The sequence below is a fragment of the Stegostoma tigrinum genome, chromosome 6, assembly GCF_030684315.1.
Source record: "Stegostoma tigrinum isolate sSteTig4 chromosome 6, sSteTig4.hap1, whole genome shotgun sequence".
Classification (NCBI taxonomy): domain Eukaryota; kingdom Metazoa; phylum Chordata; class Chondrichthyes; order Orectolobiformes; family Stegostomatidae; genus Stegostoma; species Stegostoma tigrinum.
Genome location: NC_081359.1, coordinates 60,355,080 through 60,374,680, shown reverse-complemented (window position 1 = coordinate 60,374,680; position 19,601 = coordinate 60,355,080). Strand labels below are relative to the sequence as shown.

The window sequence follows — 19,601 nt, the reverse complement described above, 5'->3', positions numbered from 1 at the left end:
TTCCACACAGAAGGTGGTGTGTGGATGGGATGAGCTGCCACATGAAGTGGTGGAGGCTGGTACAATTATAACATTTAAAAGGCATCTGGATGAGTATGGGAATAGGAAGGGTTTGGAGGGTTATGAGGCAAAAGGTGGCAAATGGGACTTTATTAATTTGGGATATCTGGTCAGTGTGAACGAGTTAGACTGAAGGGTCTGTTTCCGTAATGTATATCTCTGACTCCATGACTATAACTGCTGATTTTCATTTCACTTGAGATCTGAGAAGTTTGGGAGATGACTGATTCCATTATTTTGGTTAAATTGTTTGATTTCTCAAACAGTCTTATCTGTAGTGACCTTGTATTTTCCAATATAATGAAATGGGATGCTTGAAGAGTATTCATGGTATTCAAATTTGAAGTGTATATGTAAGCTTTTGGTATAATTGCAAATAGTGAAAACAGAAATGTGATGAGCATATTAAATGGCTGCAGCAGAAGTCTGCAGAACAAACTTCCCTTTTTTTTAAGAAGGAGATTTCTGCAATCGTGTCACTCGATGTCGGTCTTGTGTTGGCCACATGATGTTTAATCAAATTGGGAAGATTTTAATAACACATTTTTATTTCTGTTTATCAAGTTAAAGGTGCAGTTGTTTTCAAACTCTTTCACCAAGTAAAAATCCAGGTATAATTTATGGCTAAATGAAATACTATATTTAATGAAACATAATGGAAATTTATCCTTTTTTAAAAAAAGTGAAAAAAGTTTAATTTTTCTGTAAATAGTTGGGAGGAGAGAGGAAAAGAAAACTTGTTTGTCAACTGCTGTTTTGTTTTCTACATATGGGAAGTTACAACTTGGAAAGAAGCTGTGAATAGGCATTCTCTGCAATGGCCCTCTTTTATGTAGGAGTATATTTACATAGATTGTGCCAAATTTATTTACCATCCATTGTTAACGTGACAGGAAATGTCTTAGAATAACGGACCTAAGAGAGACTGACACTAAGAAACTAGTGCGTATGTTACAGGACTCTACCACTGGTCAGGAGCCAGGACAATTTATAATTCAGTTTGTGGGAATGTGGTTAACTTTGCTGTGAATACGTTTGACAACTTGAATTCTATGCTGTCCGTACATAGAGGAAATGTCAACTTTTTCCTTTTTACTTTGTACTTAATTTCCTAGTATTGTAGAAATCCAGACTGTAATATCTTTTTTAAACTGCAAGCCAGGGTAGGGATATGCAAGGTACTAAATGAAAATAGCTTCCAGCATTCATTCCAAATTGGTGTGCAGAGGTTATTTTCTTCTGTTTGTCCCTTTTGTTCCTGCTGCCCTCCCTCTCCACATCCCCCTTCTGAGTTCTCTCAGATACCACAGTAATGGGGCAAAATCTTCCATTGGTGATGGAGGTCTCACCTGAGACCTGCTGGATCTTCTGTGGACAGCCAAGAGGGTTATCTCAGAGTGGCAGATGGCAATTTTACTAACCATATCTCCTATGTTCCGATCCAAATTAAAAAGATAAATGACAAAAATTTGTGGACTCAGCACCAATCTTTGTGACACACCACTGGTCATAGGCCTCCATTTGAGCTACCAGTTAGCCCTTTTGGAATGGGGTCTCCTGTGTGCAAACCACCCCCCCCCCCCTCCTCCAGCCACCACCACACACCCACCTAGGAGCAGGAGGTTTTTAGGAAAGAGGGTGATGGATGGAACTTGGGTGACTGAGGTGTGTCAACATGAGTGGTGAAAGTTGAGTGGATCTTCAAGATGCTGCAGTCGAAGAAATGCAGTATTCGAGGCCAGGATTTCTGGGTGAGATTATAGAGCCAGGATGGGGAGAGAACGTGGAAGGATTTAAGTAACATTGAAAGTTTAAGTTGGAGCTTCCAGCATACTTGATGAAGAACGTGGTGATGTTAGTGGGACTTGGTGAGGGATAGGTTTTGGGTGAGTGGAAGTTTACATTGTGTAATGAATACGCTGGTAAGGAAGGAGCTGTTGTTTTCTTTTAAAATGAATGGAAGCATAGAGGATTCTACTTCTATTTCAATGTGTAGAAGAGCTTTTAAACTCTGCATTAATGTCAGGTAGTTGGGTGGAACAGCATGAGACTTAATGATCTGATGCTCTGAAAGTGTCCTGCAGGTTCTACTGGCTGGTTACAAAGCTCAATGGGATGTATTCCTTTTGATGGAAATAAGTCTTTGCTGTATGGTTAACAGAAGCTGAGGCTTTAAGTAATGAAATATTATTAGGCAAACGCATCTTTTACAAAATACACCAACAATTACTCAAGTAAACACCAGATACTCTTACAACTTTCTTGCTTAAAGCTAGCTTGTAACCTACATTCCTGAATATTATATTTCAGTGAAACTGATTATCCCCTGGGCTGATGTGAAAAGACTAGAAAGAACTTCAAATACCCTTATCACAGGAATAGTTCGAGTAACCACACAAAGTAAAGAACGTGATTTCTCTATGTTTCTCAACATTGATGAAACTTTCAGGCTTATGGAACTGTTGGCAGATGTGACCATCCGAAGGTTGCTGGACAATGAAGCATTTGAATTGGATCCTCCTTTACAAGAACCTACACAACTCACAAAGAAGTAAGGAACATAAAGGAAAATTTGAGTTTAATTTTTGCAAAGTGACTAAGTTCTCAGAATAGCCCTTTTGTCTGTGTTTTGTTTCCATCATTTAATATAGCCTCTTAACATTTGCTGAGCTTCCTTCTGGTTTTGTAACTTGATTTTAGATCAATTTGCATCATGCTTAAATTAATTTGCACATTCTGAATTATTGACCTGAAAATTATTTCCTGTACAATTTCCTGTCTCAGCCAATCGATATTCTTATGCAACATTTTAAATACTAAATTAATCTAGCATTTTCCTTTTGAGGGGAGGTGATGGTGTATTGGTAATGTTGTTGGACTATTAATCTAAAAACTCTAGGCCAATGTGTTGTGGGACATGAATTTAAATCCCACCATGATGGATGGTGAAATTTGAATTAAATAAAATGCCAGCTTGATAGTGACCATTGAACTACTGTCAATTGTTGTAAAAACCCATCTGGTTCAATAATGCTCTTTAGGAAAGGATGTCTGCCATTCCTGCCTGGCCTGGTCTACATGTGATTCCAGCCCCACAGTAATGTGGCTTACTCTTAATTCCTCTGGACAGTTGGGGTGGGCAGAAAATGCTGACCTAGCTGGTGATGTCCACATCCCATGAACAAATCTGTTTTTTAAAAAATTGATTGTATAGATTTCTTGGAGTTAACGTTGTCTGCCTACACAGCTATTTGGAGTTTATTATTTCTGATTGTTGTTGCTCTGAGCAAAGTACACCCATTATTCTTGGTGTCCCTTTTTCAGCCACTAGTCAAAAGTGGTTTGACATGTTGTGATGCTTTGGCTGTCCTGTTTCTATTAATTGTACTAACTGTAAAAGTCATGATGTGAAATGAAACCTGCACAAACAGACATCTGTAATAAATAAACTGTTGGCAGCCTCAACAACTTGCAACAGGTGCAACCCAAGTCTTGCATTTTGCAGGTATTCTCAGTTTCAGTTTGGGATAGCAGTCATTGTCCCCAGTTGCTGACTTAAATCACAGGACATGTGTCAACGTGAGGTGGCATGGGAGGTTAAAATGATTTCTGTGAAATGGGGCTTGCTACTGGCATCTGTAGCAACAGAGAAACCAGTTTCTTTCGCTGGGATTGAGTGTTTGCATGGCTGTACCCCACAGAGAGAATATTTCTGTTTTCCGCTTCTCTAAAGCTGAGCATTCAAAATGGTCATAGAGCCACGGAGTTGTACAATGTGCAAACGGACCCTTTGGTCCAACATATCCACGCTGACCAGACACTGTAAAGTAATCCAGTCCTGTTTACCAGAATTTGGCCCATATCCCTCTAAACGCTTCCTATTCATATAGCCGCCCAGATGCCTTTTGAAATGGTGCAACGTACCAGTTTCCACCACTTCTTCCTCTGGCAGCTCATTCCATACACACACCAGCCTTTGTGTGAAAAAGCTGCCCCTTAGGTCCCTTTTTAAAATCTTTCCTCTCTCTCCTTAAACTTATGTCCTCTAGTTTTATGCCCTATCCTGCGGGGAAAAGACCTTTGATATTCACCCAATCTGTGCCCCCCCCCACCCACAATAACTTTGAGCATCTGCAATGTCACCCCTCAGTCTCCAATGCTCCACGGAAAATTACCCCATTCTATTCAGCCTGTCCCTCCAACCCCATAGCATCCTTCAATCTTTTCTGTACCCACTCAAGTTTAACTACCATACATCTGCCCTTGTCCATCTAGATGGAAGTGGTCGTGAAAGGTGCTGTCTGAGGATCTTTAGGCCATCAGATACTTGAAATCTTTATTATAGCATGCCTAAGCCTGTAAGAATGACCAGTGCTCTCTCGAAGTGTGAAGGTACTGTTCCTAGAAGCCCAGGAGATAACGTTGTCCTGTTTTTGGAGATTGATCAGTTTTATTTTATTTTATTATCAATCTCCCAAAAAAGCTCACGTAACACCAGTGAGCATTACTTGATTATTTGAAATTCCCCGCTGCAGTTCAGCACAGGCCGACAACCTCTGATCCACGATGGAAGCTCACCACTGCGAGGGCAGTGTTGCTGGGAGTGACTGTAGTCTGAAGAATCATGGAGGTGTACGAGTGAAATTGGAGCAAGTGTAGTGCCTTCAGAGGGGGTGGGAGGTGAATCCGATTGGGATGAAAATGCCAAACATCCATCCAAGATAAAGTAATTCATGGGAACAAACTCTTTAGGAGATGCAGCCAATACTGGGATATCTGGCTGATTTAGTCCTATTGGAAGGAAATAAGGGCAAGTTCTTTTAATGTTTCCAATTTCACAGATTTAACGACACTTGGCCTCAATACTGCGTAATTACAAAACTCCCTCTTTCAGTGAGGCTTGGAAACCTCGATGAACTTGCTTGGCTGAGTCATTGTTTCTAAATTGCATTCAGCTGAAAGGCCTAATCATTTGCTTTCCAACTCTTTCATCCACTACTTGGTTGATTTGGGGTGAAGGGTATGGGTGGGATGTGGTACCATCGAGGACACAGCACTTGTGAGGAGGCAAAACATTTTGACTAGGGTCTCCCTTGGTATTTTGTATAGCTGGGAATATGCATGTGCACACCAGTTAGCATCAGTTCGCTATTACCAATTTGTATTCTGCACTTGAGTTGCCTGTCAACATTATTTCAGGGCTCATGATTTTGTGTGTGGTTAAAAACAGTACTAGTATCTGAAAATATTGATCTGTAACTTTTTAAAATGGAAAGCTAGTGTTGGTTTATAAACTTGTCACTGAAAGCTGAGCTTTCTACTCTAATTATATTTTGCTTTCTGTTCATTTTGCTGCAGAGATCTTGAAGCTAGGATGCAAAATGAGTATTTCCGGGCATGTTTTAGACTCTCGCAGGCAGAGAAGCTGACCAAGATAGTGCACTGTTTCCTGTGGACGCCGTATAACCAATGTCACACTGCAGGGAAGTTGTATATTTCAGAAAACTACATATGTTATGCCAGCAAAGAAGAAAATGACTGTTATGTGATCATTCCACTCCAAGAGGTACGGGACTCTAGTACTAGTTTGCAGTCCAAAGTGCATTTCCTATTCGGGCTTGAAACTCCTCCAGGGTTGAGTTTAACGGTGCATGGTCTGAGAAATGTACAAATCTTCCATCTAAGATGCATTTTAAAATCCTGAATACAAATCAGTCTGGAACACTGTCTGTGTCCTCCTCGTTGCCAAGAATTTTTGTTTTTGGAAAAACAATATTGTATTTTCTTGTTCTGTAAAGATATTAAGGCTGTCGTTCTGGAGTGAGAGTGACTGAGATGGCCTACTAAAATGGACCATCTCGGTGTGACACAGTGCTATTAGCAAGACTGCTTGCTGTGCTTTGTAGTCCAGGAAACCTGTTTTGGAGTTGCACGTTGCCTAACATGAACTCGGCTAGTATCATATACAAATCTGCCTTGTTTTTACTTTGTTACTTGCATGCCGATCTAGGCAGGGTGTACAAATGTTGATAAAGAAAAAAGCAACGTGATTTCCTTCTGAACTTTTGTTTTGAAGTAACTCCAGTTGCTTTATGTCACAGTTAGAGTATAGCCCAAAATATTTTGTTGCTTTGCTTTGCTTTGCTTCCTCCCCTTGCACCACTCCCTTTTAAAGTTGCCTTTTGAAGGAGGGTGTGTTTGGTGGAAGTGTATGAAGAATATTTGAGGCAGTTAGAGAATGTTCGAACAAGGTATTGTTTCTTATTGGTTGTTTTCTTTCTTGGCAGCAAATTCATCGCATGCTATCCTTTGGAGAGTGCAATGACTGAGTGCCTGCAATTTCTGATATAGTTTCTTGGATTAAAAAAAAATGCCTGCTGGCTTGAAATGGTCTGAGTGCTTCCCTATAGATTAACAGAATAACCCATATTCTATCAAGATTGGGGTCTTAAAGCTTATTACAAGACTTCTTATTTATACTGTTATAAAATCTCCAACTTTTTTATGGTCTGTGTTCTGTACTTTCTGACTATGTAGAGCAAATATACAGTAGCTGCCATACCAATAATAGCACTGGCTACAGAAGGTGAGATGGATGCCTTCACGGTAAAATGTGTGATGTTTTACTATCCTAAAGGTACACTGCCTAAATCGTCTGGGATCAATCCATTAATAAAACCACCCTCCCAGACTCCTTCGCTTTTTAAATAGCTGGATAAGCTGGGACTTCCTTCACTGGCGCTTAAGAGTTTGAGGGGTGACCTTTTATAGTGGTTTATAAAATCATATGGGGTATTGATAAGGTTAATGGGAGGTGTCTCCCCCTAAGATAGGGGGTTTCAAGACTAGGAAGCATATTTTCAAGGTGAGAGGAGAGAGATTTAAATCAGATACAAGGGGAAGCTTTTTTTTAAACACAATGGTTAGTGTGTGGAATGAATTTCTGGGGGAAGTGGTGGATGTAGGAACAGTTGCAATGTTTAAAAGATATTTGGATAGGTATACAAATAAGTATCGTTTGGATGGGTGTGAGCCAGCCGTAGGCAGGTGGGACTAGTTTAGTTTGAGACTGTAGCTGGCATGGACTATTTGGACCAAAGGGTCTGCTTCCGTGCTGTAAAACCCTATGACTCTATAAACAGGTTTCCTTTTCCAAAACGTGTATAAGGATGAATGTAGATAATATATTATGTCTACACATTAAAATGATGCTTTGGACATATAATAAGGCCAGATCTAGACCTTATTCTATTATCACAACTTGGTTTTTCAAACCCTGTTACGTACTATTTGCTGTCACAGATGGAGGCATGTCATTTAGTATAGATGCGTGGTTGTCATTTGGCACCATTTCCCTTGGCGTGTGATGGGTGATTGATATGCAGTTTGGATGTGTCGCCTATTTCTTTGCAGTGCTTGACCATTGACCAATGCAGCAGCATATGTCAGAGACTGGACACAAGAACAGGAATATTCCTGGAAGCCATGTATTCATATGAATATCTCAAACCCATGCTTCCCGTTTCTACTTCAAGTTGGGACAACTTATTGACCATGTTCTTGTACCATTTTCTATCTTCTTTCCAACAATCATTGTGCATGTGTGGTTGCGTGGTGGGAGTGGTAGAGGAAAGACAATGCATCTATCTTCTAAGCAGGAAGTTACTCCTTTTACCCTTCTGTGATGGGACACGGATTTAATGGAGCCATTGATTTACTCTAGACTGTTGTAAAATTTATAGTATAAACACATTTTGTGAGACTATTAGACTGAGGGTGGTGAGAGGTCATATGTTAGATAACCTATTTGCAGATGTTTTGAAAATGTGCACTAATGGGCTGCAGACTAGAGGGAGAGACAACGTATTGAAGACCTGCAAACGTGCTGAAAATGGCAGTCAACTGTTGCATTAGTAAGGAAATTTGGTGAGGTACGTTGTCACCAGAATGTAATCATGCCCTGGAACACAGAAGCTATGAGTTTTGATTTTTGAACTGTGGATCAGAAGTAAACCCATGGATAGAGAGGTTCTTTAGATTTATTGAGGCTGATGGAATTTATGTAATGAGTTGGCCAGTGTCCTTTTTGTTCACTTGTGGAACTTTAGGCATTGCTAGCTGTGCCAGCATTTATTGCTCATGCTGAGTTAGCTTTGAGAAGGTTGGGGTGAGCCACCACCTTGAACCACTACAGCGTGCTATAGACACAGCAACAGTGCCATTAGGGAGGGAATTCCTGGATTTTGACCCAGTGACCAGTGAACAAGTGGCAATATATTTCAAAGTCAGGATGGTGAATGGCTTGCAGGGGAACCTGCAGGCTGTAGTGTTCCCATGTATCTATTGCCCTTATCCTTCGAGATGGAAGTAGTTATGGGTTTGGAAAGTGCTGTCTAACGATCTTTGGTGAATTCTACAGCACATCATGTAGATGGTACACACAGCTACAGAGTGTTGGTGGTTGAGGGAATAGATGTTTGTGAATGTGGTTCCAATTGAGTGGGCAGCTTTGTGTTGGATGGTGTCAAGCTTCTTGAGTGTTGAAGCTGCGTTCATCCAGTTAAATATTCTGTCACACTCTTGATCATAGATGGTGGGCATGCTTTGGGGAGTCAGGAGGTGAATTACTCACTGAAGTATTCCTAGTCTCTGACTGCTTTGTAGCGACTTTTTTTTATATAAGGCTAATCCAATTCACTTTCTAATCAATGAAGACCGTTAGGATGTTGTTAGAGGGGTATTCTGTGATGGTAATGCTGCAAAATTTTGAGGGCAATGGTTAGATCGTCTCTGCCTCTTATTAGGAATGGTCATTGCCTGTCATTTGTGTGATAGGAATGTTACTTGTCACTTTTCAGCCTAATTCTGAATATTGTCCAGGTCTTGCTGCATTTGGGCATGGGCCGCTTCAGTACCTGAAGAATTGTAATAGTGCTGCGCATTGTGCATTTATCAGTGAACATCCCTACTTCTGACCTTTATCATGATGGGGAGGTCATTAAAGCAGCTGAAGATGGGGTTGGGCCCAGGACACTACACGAGATGTCCTAGAGTTCAGATGACTGACCTCCGATAACCATAACAATCTTACTGTATGCTAGGTATGGCTCTAGTCAGTGGCATTTTCTCCCTAGTTCCCAGGGGGGAATCTAGTTTTCCTAGGGCTCCTTGATCCCATGCTGTCAAATCTGACTTTGTTGTTGAGAAGTCACTGTCCCGTCACCTCAGGAATTCAGCTCTTCTGTCAGTGTCTGAGCCAAGCCGGTAATGAGGTCTGGTCCTGGTGGAACCAAACTGAGCAGGTTATTACTATGCCAGCACAGTTGACGGCACCTTCCGCCACTTTCCAGATGATCTGAGAATAGCCCAAAATGGAGGAGCACTGATTCATCAGCTGAGGGAGGATGATGTGTGGTAATCAACAGGAGGTTCCATTACCCATCTTTAACCTGGGTGCCATGAGAGAAATCGTGGAATTGACCAATAACTGGGCATTGTGTTTGACAACACTTGCTCCTCGGATCGCTTTGCAAAATTACAGCTGTCTTGTGCCTCATGGAAAACTGCTGTGTTTTTTTTTAAAAGAAGTAAACAGAATCAATCCAAGAAGAAAAGTGAGAATGTAATCTCAACTGTTCATCCTCCGTTGGGTTTGCTCGGCTTCATTTTTGGTTGTTAGATGTAACTGTAAGCTCTGAACCTGAGTGACAATTAAGAGAAATAATCTCTCAATTGCCACTGTAGCTGTCACCCTTTTCAACTGTTTTAATAGTGACCCATGGACTTACTGCCTAATTATAGCCCCATGTTGGTTCCATTAATCGAACTCCACTGCCAGTATATTATGGTCTGAGTGCATCACTATATGTTGGTTCATGTTACATATACTGGGTTCTTGTTGAAACACATGTAGAGATATCAGCCAACTATCTTTAAGGTGTGCTCTCTGTATTGTAAGAATCCGTAGTACAACTGTTTCTACAATAAACAGTTCTGGCATTTCTTTTGCATTGACAGGTGGTGACGGTGGAAAAGATGGAGGACACTAGTCTCCTGCCCAAACCAATTATTGTCAGCATTAAAAGTAAGAGGGTATTTCAATTTACAGAAATTGAAAATAGGGAACACCTTGTGGAGCAACTAAACAAACGTCTTCAATTTCTAAAAGGAGGAAAGCCTGCTTGCATTCATAAGCCTAGAGTTGAAGAAAAGGTATTATTGAATTTCTGTGTTTAATATTAATGGTAACATGTAGCGCAGAAGTCCAAACTATCCTAAAATGCAAGTAACGTTTTAGCAAAAAGATAATTTCTTGTTTCTCTTCAAAGAAATAATCTGCACGTAAAGACAAATAATGTGGATGTTCGAAATACTCAATATATGTAGAGGAAGAAATGAATGAGTGAATATTTAAGGTCACGAATATTTCAACATTTTATTTTCTCTGTAAATTTATACTTAAAAATTAACCAGAATTCAATCACAATTCTATGACTGTCAATAATATGGTATCACATGCAATCTACTAATCTCCATTGCTTGCTGTTTGCTAAGCTGCAGCTGGAAGAGCAACAAAAACACTATACCCAGGGCAAGGCAGGAGTTTAAATAAAAATGTGACTGTATTTTGGAAAATTTTCAGTCTTATGTGTGAATGTACAGGGAATCGGATTTGTCTGTAGCTTCCTGTTCTTGCTGCCTCTTTAACATCTACGCTTTTGGTCACTTTTGTGCATTTTCAAGTATTTTTCTCTTGTTCTTGCACCCTCCTTCACCCATTAGAGAATGTGCTTTGGTGAAAATAAACTGTTTGTTAGACCTTGGAGGTTGTATGTCATTGGATGGATTTCCAGGTCAGTGCATACTGTTGGAGTCTCTCACATGACTGCTATCCCTTTCTTAAAAAAAATCTGAAATTCAAGTTCATTTCAAAATCAAAAAATGCAATCGTAAAATACCATGTTTTGAAAGATAAATGTTCACTGTACGAGAGCCAAACAAAGAGAACATAAATATGAACTTAGATGACCTGCTTTATTCTTAAAATGCATTCACCAGAAGTTGAACATGAATTAACAGGTAAATTTGTGATTCGTTATAAACTATGAATCATGTAATCTGAACTGGCTTCACTGTCCAACCTCCTGTAGGTTATTAAATTCAGTCACTGGCACAATGGTAGTGTCCCTGCCTCTGAGTCAGAATACCCAGGTTTCAAACTTCCACCTACTTCAGAGGTGTGTTATAACACTTCTGAATAGGTTGTTTAAGAAATAACTATTCCTTCAAAGCGCTGTCTTCCTTTTTCATGAAGAATTTCAGCTCCTCCTCAGATGTAGCCTGTCCTCGGCAACACACGAGCAACCCATGTTCCACAGATCTTCACCAAAATGGCACGCAACTGCTGAACCTCCTGCATTCAGTCTGGATGTGGGTAAATCCCACTGATCTCAACTTTAAATAACAAAGAACTGCAGCAACTTATTTTCAGCTTCTGGATTTGGGCATGATGTCTTCAGCGTGCCTATTATGTGCCTTGAACTCCTCAACTCCTAAGAATGGATGGCTGTATATCACCGAGTAACATAGACTTGCCAGTTTTGGTTTGCCCAGAAGTTTTTTTTCTGTTTTGACTCCCTCCTCAATTAGAGAGTCATAGAGCTGTACAACACGGGAACAGATTCTTCGGTTCAACTCGTCCATGCTGACCAGAAATCTCATTAGTCCTATTTCCCAGCATTTTGGCTGTACCCCTCCAAACCTTTCCTATTCACGTACCCATACAGATGCCTTTTAAATGTTGTACCAGCCTCCGCCACTTCCACTAGTAGCTCATTCCATACACGCACGACCCTCTGTGTGGAAAACGTTACTCCTTATGTCTCTTTTAGATATTTCCCCTCTCACCTTAAACCTATTCCCTCTAGTTTTGGACTCCCCCACCCTGGGGAAAAAAGACCTTGGCTATTCACCCTATCCATGCCCCTTTATAATTTCAAAAGCCTGCATAAGATCTCACCGCTCGGTCTCCCCTCCAGGGAGAATAGCCCCACCCTATTCAGTCTCTCCCTATAGCTCAAACCCTCCAACCCCAGCAAAATCCCTATAAATCTTTTCTGCACCCCCTCTAGTTTAATAACATCTTTCCTGTAGCAGGGAGACCAGAATTGGCAGTAATCCAAAAGTGGCCTAACCAATGTTCTGTACAGAGCAGCTTGACCTCCCAACTCCTATACTCAATGCTGTGACCAATAAAGACAAGCATACCAAATGCTGCCTTCACTATCTTATCTACTTGCAACTCTACTTCCAAGGAACTATGAACCTGCACTCCCAAGTCTCTTTGTTCAGCCACACTCCCCAGGACCTTACCATTAAGTTTATGTCCTGCCCTGATTTGCCTTTCCAAAATGCAGCATCTCACATTTATTTAAATTAAACTCCACCTGTCACTCCTCAGCCAAGCTGATCAAAGTCCTGTTGTATTCGGAGATAACCTCCTTCACTGTTCTTCACTTCATCACCGATTTTGGTGTCATCTGCAAACCTACTAACCATTCCTTCTATATTTACATCCAAATCGTTTATATAAATGACAAAAAGCAGTGGGTCCAGCATCAATCCTTGTAGCACGATGCTGGCTGCAGGCCTCCAGTCCAAAAACAACCCTCCACTGCCACCCTCTGTCTCCTAACTTCAAGTGAATTTTGTATCCAGTTGTCTAGCTCTCCCTGGATACCATGTGATCTAACCTTGCTAACCAGTCTACCTCAAAGAACCTTGTTGTATGCTTTATCAAAGACATAGACAGCATCCACCACTCTGCCTTCATCAGTCTTCCATGTAAAGGTCTGCTTCAGGGAAAAAAAACAGGCGTGGCAACCTCCGATTCCATGAAAATAACTTCAAGAAGAATTGCCATTAAAGGAGAAAAGCAAATCGCTTCTAAACTTGTCTGCCTTTTAAAAGCGTCTTTTTTATTATTGCGTGGTGGCTCCAGAGTAATTTGATCCGCTACGCTGAAATTGTTCTGTAAAAGCACTTAACCATTGATTGTAAGTCACTTCTAAATAAAGTCTGTTGCTTAACCAGCAGAGATGTGAGTTTGTATATGTACTTCACCCAGGCAGCAAACAGTATAAAATGTTGACTATAAAATCCAGCCTGCTGACGCTGATGAATTGTTTGGTTAAATGGAGGTTATTTTAACTGAAAGGTACACTTCTTGCCTCCACCTTAATGTGAAATGCCTGTGATTTTTGTAGTGAAATCATTTTTCACATGCAGTGGCCTGGGAAACATATTTGATATCTCAAAGGCTGGAGAAATGCGCAGCTATGTGGCCAGAGAAAACTAAAGCTTATATTCGTATACGTAAGGTAGCCAATATCTGCTCTGATCCAACACATCCTGGTAAGTGAGGGTTATTTAATGCACTCGAAACAATAGTTAAAAATTCTTGAGTCATTTGCATTTAATTAGTAAGATAATCTAAATCCTGCATATAGTTATCATGTCTGTATTAATTTTTCTGTATTTTAAACATATGTCTTGTAAAATAATTTTACTTGGATAATAAATTTGATTAAATGAAAATAATGTTTAGTCAAAAACGTTATTCTATTTCTCTACAGATAATTTGCTCCTAGACATTTTGGAGTTGGTGGATTTAAAAGAAAAATCAGACAAGAATTTAACACCCACATGACGCCAAACAAAAAAATAGCCTACTTGTTGGGCAGAATCTTCTACTGGCCTATGAACAAAATCGAGTGAAAGAGTTGTCCCCTGTCCTTCCAAATTTGGGCCAAGAAAGCAGTTACAGTACAGTATCAAGCATGACAAGATTGCCTGTATGCCTTTGGCAGGACAGGCTGACTTTGTGGTTAATCAGTTACTCTGCCACTTAATGACACAGGATATTTGGCATGAGAACGTTCTGAAGTTCTCTATCTAGCTGTGATGCAAATACTAATGTAATCAAGTATCTTGTGTGTCGGTTACGTATGATTTAATCTGTTTTTGGAAATTGTATAAATAGTACTAATGTTTTTATATAGTTATCAATATTAATGCAGAATTGTTCAAAATAATATTGTGCAATGACCAGTATATGCTTTGCAGTAAAATATCTTGTGAAATTTATTTCCACGAGTTTGATTGCTTTGTTTGAGTGCTCCTCATTCAGACATCAAAGGAGTATACCACATGGATTCACTCTTATTTTGCCAGAGGAATAGAGGAGGCTTACAATGGAAATGTGGCATTTAGACTGGTGGTACTTCAACAATACTGGTTTCATATATTTCCATATGAGCTATAATGCCGTCTAATAAGATGCAAAGTGCTAATTTTGACAATATTTCCTGTTGTCTGTATATTAATCTTTGAAAACAAAAATAATTGCACAATATGACTTGTTAGCAAAATGTTTAAAGATTTGGCTGCTTAGTTGGTGATAATGAAGTTTTGGGGAGTTGGGGTAGGGCTATGGAGAATGAACAGATCACTAATGAAACTGCTTTGCACTGCATAGCCAAGTCAGATCCACAACAATTGCAGTACAGTGTATGAAAAGCCAAATATTTTCTGTGTAATTTCCTCATGAATTTCAAGTTACCTTTTTCGCTATTTTAAGAAATTGTTCTTGGTTGAGCAACACAAGTGTTTTCCATTCTCGTGTGTCTTAACATTTAACAGATCGATGTGCAAAATTATTAGCGTAACTGATTCATCTTTTCATCACTTGGATTCATTATCAAATTAGTGCTAACATTTCTATAAGCACAAGCCTATTTTATGTATTGGAATACATTCTTTAACGTTCTTTAAGTTTAAACACTATTCTTGACAAAGTTACTTTCAGAAGCACTATTTATAACTTACTGAAATATTAAGCCATGCTAAAAGCATAACTTGATTTACGTTCAAGTGTCATCTTGACCCTGGTGGGTCAGCCTCCATTCTCTGTCAGAAGATGTTGTTTCAAATGCTGCTCTAAAAGTTGTGTGAATAATCTGGATGAACATTCTACAGTATGTTTAGTGTTGGGTTATTGTCATTTCCATTAGTGAGATATGAAACTGCTTGTTCTAATTGTGCTGTGTGTTAACACATCTCATCTGAGTGGTTTATGTTGTGTATAAAGTGGCTGCTACATTAGCTCACATATATTCCTGTATTTGTTAAAGTAAGACAGCTCTAATATGTTGCAATATATTTTTAATACCTTTATTTTGTCCATTAACTGCGCACAGATGAGGGGAAGAGGTTTTGTTTAGTAACTATTCCAATTGACGGAAAAACCCTTACAGCCACTAGGCTTGTCCATGTTGGTGTTTTAGTTCTTGGGAACAAAATTTCTATAATTATTTGCCCAATCATGTAATAGTCCACGTTTTTTTTAAAAAAAATCTTTCATGAGAAGCTGCAAGCTTCTCTATCTTGTTACCACTGCATCCATGTATTTTTCTTTTTCTGTTTGTTCATCTTAACGTACCACTCCTGACTTGGCGAAGGCGCCTCTTAGAGATTTTGACCTTTTGGCCAGATTTCCAGTCTCCTTTTTTTAACCACTCCCCTGGCAAAGTGCCTTTGATCTTAAAATGACTTAAATTAGTTCCATTGCAATATTTCTAGAACAGTTGCTGTTAAACCAGGTCATCAGATTGAAGTACATATGCTGGAATGAGAAGTAGTGTAGTGGTGAAGGAATGATTCATTTGTGGTGCTGTCTTTATGATGAAATGTCAGTCTGCCTGGACAAAAAGAAAACATGTTCTGAACATCTATCCCTTGTCAGACATGACTGAAATAGATTAACCAGTTTCCTTACTCATTTTGTAATGAATAATTTGACTCTTAAACATAAGAAATATAGGCAGGAGTAGGCCAGTCAGCCCCTCAAACCTATCCCATCATTCAACAAGATCATGACTGATCTGCCCCAGCGTCGACTGCTGTTTTGTGCCCCTGCATTCCAGGCTTGAACTCCCCAATTTGTATTAAAAAAATCAATGTTATTTAAATACTTTTAATGATCTAACGTCCACAGCTCTCCTTAGGGTACAGAATTTCAGGCATTCACTACAGCCTGGGAGAAGAAATTCCGACATTACCTCAATTTTAGATGAGTGATCCCTGATTCTGTAACTGTCCCCTAGTTCTAGTTCAAGCCATTCTCCCCTCCCCCACCCTGCCCCCCCCTTAGTGGAGACATCTTCTCAACACCTACCTTGTCAATCCCCCTCAGAATCTTGTATGTTTCAAGAAAATGACCCGTCATTCTTCTAAACTCTAATTAATAAATAAATTCCTAACCTTTAAGCTTTGGCAAAGATCTATAGCTCAGGTTGTGGGTGAGGTTGATGACTTGCTCGCCAAGCTAGTTTATTCTTGTTAGGATGTTTCATCACCATGCTAGGTGACATCATCAGTGGAGCTTCCAATGAAACAGTGTCATTCTACCTGTTTGGAATTTATACTGTCTGGTCTGTTATGGTGAGTACTGTCATTTCCGGTTTTGATCTATATGGGTTTGTACATGGGATCCAATTCTATCTGTTTGTCGATTTGAGGTATGGGTGGAGAATCTTGCCTCCGAGAATTCCCATGCGAGTCTATGTTTGTCTTCTACTTGATTCCACTTGAACTGATGGCCTTCATTGTCCCAGTATCTAGATATGAAGGAGAGTTCATTGTGCCGTTTTGCTGCTATTGACGGTCATGTATTCTGATGGCTAGTTTCCTTTCTGTCTGTACGATGTAACATGTCCAATGCATTAGGGCACTATTTAAATGGGCCACCACTCACTGCAACACTCCAGAACTATGTAGGAAAGAGGAAGAGCACCTATACAAAATCCTCACTATAAATGGATATCCCCTCAACTTCATCCACAGATGCCTACATAACAGACAACAATGGGAGGACGCAGTACACTCTAACACACTGGCCACACTTCCCTATATCAAGATCATATCAGAACTGACAACAAGACTCCTAAGACCACTAGGACTCATGGTGGACCACAATCTCCCAGCCACTCTACAACAAACACTCTAATTAAAGACTCCATTCTGATGATATACAGAACCAACATAGTTTACAAAATACTCTCAATGACTGCCACAAACATTACATCAGGCGGACTGAAGGAAACTAGCCATCAGAATACATCAACATCAGCTAGAAAGCAAAATGACACGACAAACTTTCCTCCATATCAACGAGGGCCATCAGTTAACTGGGGCAATGTAACTATATTAGCCCAAACCTAACATAGACAGGGACGAGAATTCCTAGATGCATAGCTCTCCACCCATACCTCAATCCACAAACACATAGAATTGAACTCCATGTACAAACCCATGCAGACCAAAACCGGAAATGACAGTATTCACCATAACGGACCGGACAGTATAAATTCCAAGCAGAGTAGAGTAACATCACTTCATCGGAGGCCTCACTGACGATGTCACCTAGCACGGTGACGAAACGTCTAAACGAGAACATGCCAGCTTGGCAAGCAAGTCATCAATTAAATGCCTAACTTGTTTAGCTGTACTTGATAAGGCAACCCCTACATCTCAGGAGTTGACTTGTGGAACAGCCTGCAATGCAAGTAAATGTTTTTCTTTTAAAAGATATGAGGACCAAAATGCTACACAGTAATCTGAGTACAACCTCACTGGCACTGTATACTTTAAAACAAAATGCCCCTGTTTTTAAATTTCATCTCCCTAGCAGTAAAGGCAAAATTCCATTTGTCGCCTTAATTATTTGCTGCACCTTCATTGCTAATCCTTTGTGTTTTGTGCAGAATACCCAGATCCCCCTCTGGTGCATTTTTATTGGAACCTCTCAATTTAAATAACAGTCTGACTTTTGATTCTTCCAACATGTGCATGTCTCCTCCCATTCATACATTAAATTGCACCTGCCCACTCATTGAACCTATATATGACACATTACAAACTGCCCTTTTCCTGTCTTTGTAGTGTAACTAAATTTGCTGGTGTAACCGTCTGGCCTTCCTACATGTCATTTGTGTAGATTGTAAGTAATTAAGGCCCTAGGACTGATCCTTTTGTGGCATTTCACTAGTTTAAAACTTTACAAGCTGCAAAAAAGAACCAATGATCCTGACTCTGGCTTTAACCAATCCTACCTGCCATAACCTTTTAATGTGGCAACTTTGTTGAGTGTTTTCTGGAAATACACTACATCTATTCAGAGATTATCACTAGGTCATTGAACCAGTGCAGGCAGAAGGCCAAAATGGCCACCACCTGCACCATAATGATTCTGAGATTCCAATCCCACTTCTGTTTGTGTCCTCCAAGTACACTGTCAAATTTGTCAATTATGATTTTCCCTCTTTCAAAGCCACATTGGTACTGATTGTTACAGAGATAGTAGGAACTGCCGATGCTGGAGAATCTGAGATAACATGGTGTGAAGCTGGATGAACACAGCATCAGAGGAACAGGAAAGCTGACATTTTGTGTTGGGACCCTTTTTGAACCTGAAACGTCGGCTTTTCTGCTCCTGATGCCGCCTGGCCTGCTGTGTACCTCCGGCTCCACACTGTTATTTCTGCCTCCAGCATCTGCAGTTCTTGCTATCTCTCTGGTTCAGTAGTGTCCTTTTAGGAAAGGAATCTACCATCCTTACCTGGTCTGGCCTACACGTCAGTCCTGACCCATAGCAGTGTGGTTGACTCTAATTGCCCTAGGGGTGGGCAAATACATGTTGGCCTGGCCAGTTACTGACTCCATCCTATGATTTTAAAAGAAATGCTATTCACTGCAACCGCTTGCTGTTCAGTCTGTTCCACGTTCTTATTGAAACCTCTGAGATGCGGAGAAGCTTGACGGGTTAGATGAGCGTATTTCCCCTCATGACTAACCCGGAACTAGGGACATTCTTTCGAAGTAAGAGATTTCCCACTTCAATACTGCATTGAGGAATTTTATTCTCCACATTTTTAGTGGCTGTATCTTTGAGTGTATTCTGTTTGAAACAGGCAGGTAGGTCTATTTAAGACAACAGTTAGATCACCTTTGATTATCTTGTTGTGAAGTAAAGTAGACTTGAAGGCATTCTCCTGATCCCAGTTATTACATTCACATCCTCATCTGTCTGTCTGGGTTTTAAAAAAAAAAATTCCCTGAGTACTCAGCATCAAAGTTTTATTATTTGTGCCAAATGTGGCAATAATTAGACTTAATATGCAATTTACAAAATAACCTTACGCCAGACTTCTCAATTTTTCTGGAAAGTTTGGATTTCTAAGAAGCAAGAACATCCAAATGTGTTGAATCATTTAACGTGATACTGGTCAGTTCTGCAATTTCTTGACATCCGTTTACTGTTTGTGCAGCTGCAGGAATTTGCTTTCCATTTTGTGTTGCGTTAATACCAGTGAGTAACTGTAAGAAATAAGAACAAGTGTAGGTTGTTCCCCCACCCCCCCACCACCAAATTTGCCCTGCCGTTCGGTAGGATTGTGGCTGATCCAAAAATTCCTCGTGCCCAC

The 19,601-nt window shown here is 40.1% G+C and overlaps 1 protein-coding gene across 1 annotated transcript in view; it reads left to right on the top strand.

Moving 5' to 3' along the window:
- The window catches only part of LOC125453275 (TBC1 domain family member 8-like), a 102,544-nt gene that overhangs the window by 53,486 nt on the left and 29,457 nt on the right, over positions 1 to 19,601 (top strand). Inside the window, exons 5-7 of the mRNA XM_048532619.2 lie at positions 2,371 to 2,611; positions 5,419 to 5,626; positions 10,078 to 10,272. Of these exons, the coding sequence (XP_048388576.1) occupies positions 2,371 to 2,611; positions 5,419 to 5,626; positions 10,078 to 10,272 (644 nt within the window). The remainder of the gene's footprint in view (positions 1 to 2,370; positions 2,612 to 5,418; positions 5,627 to 10,077; positions 10,273 to 19,601) is intronic.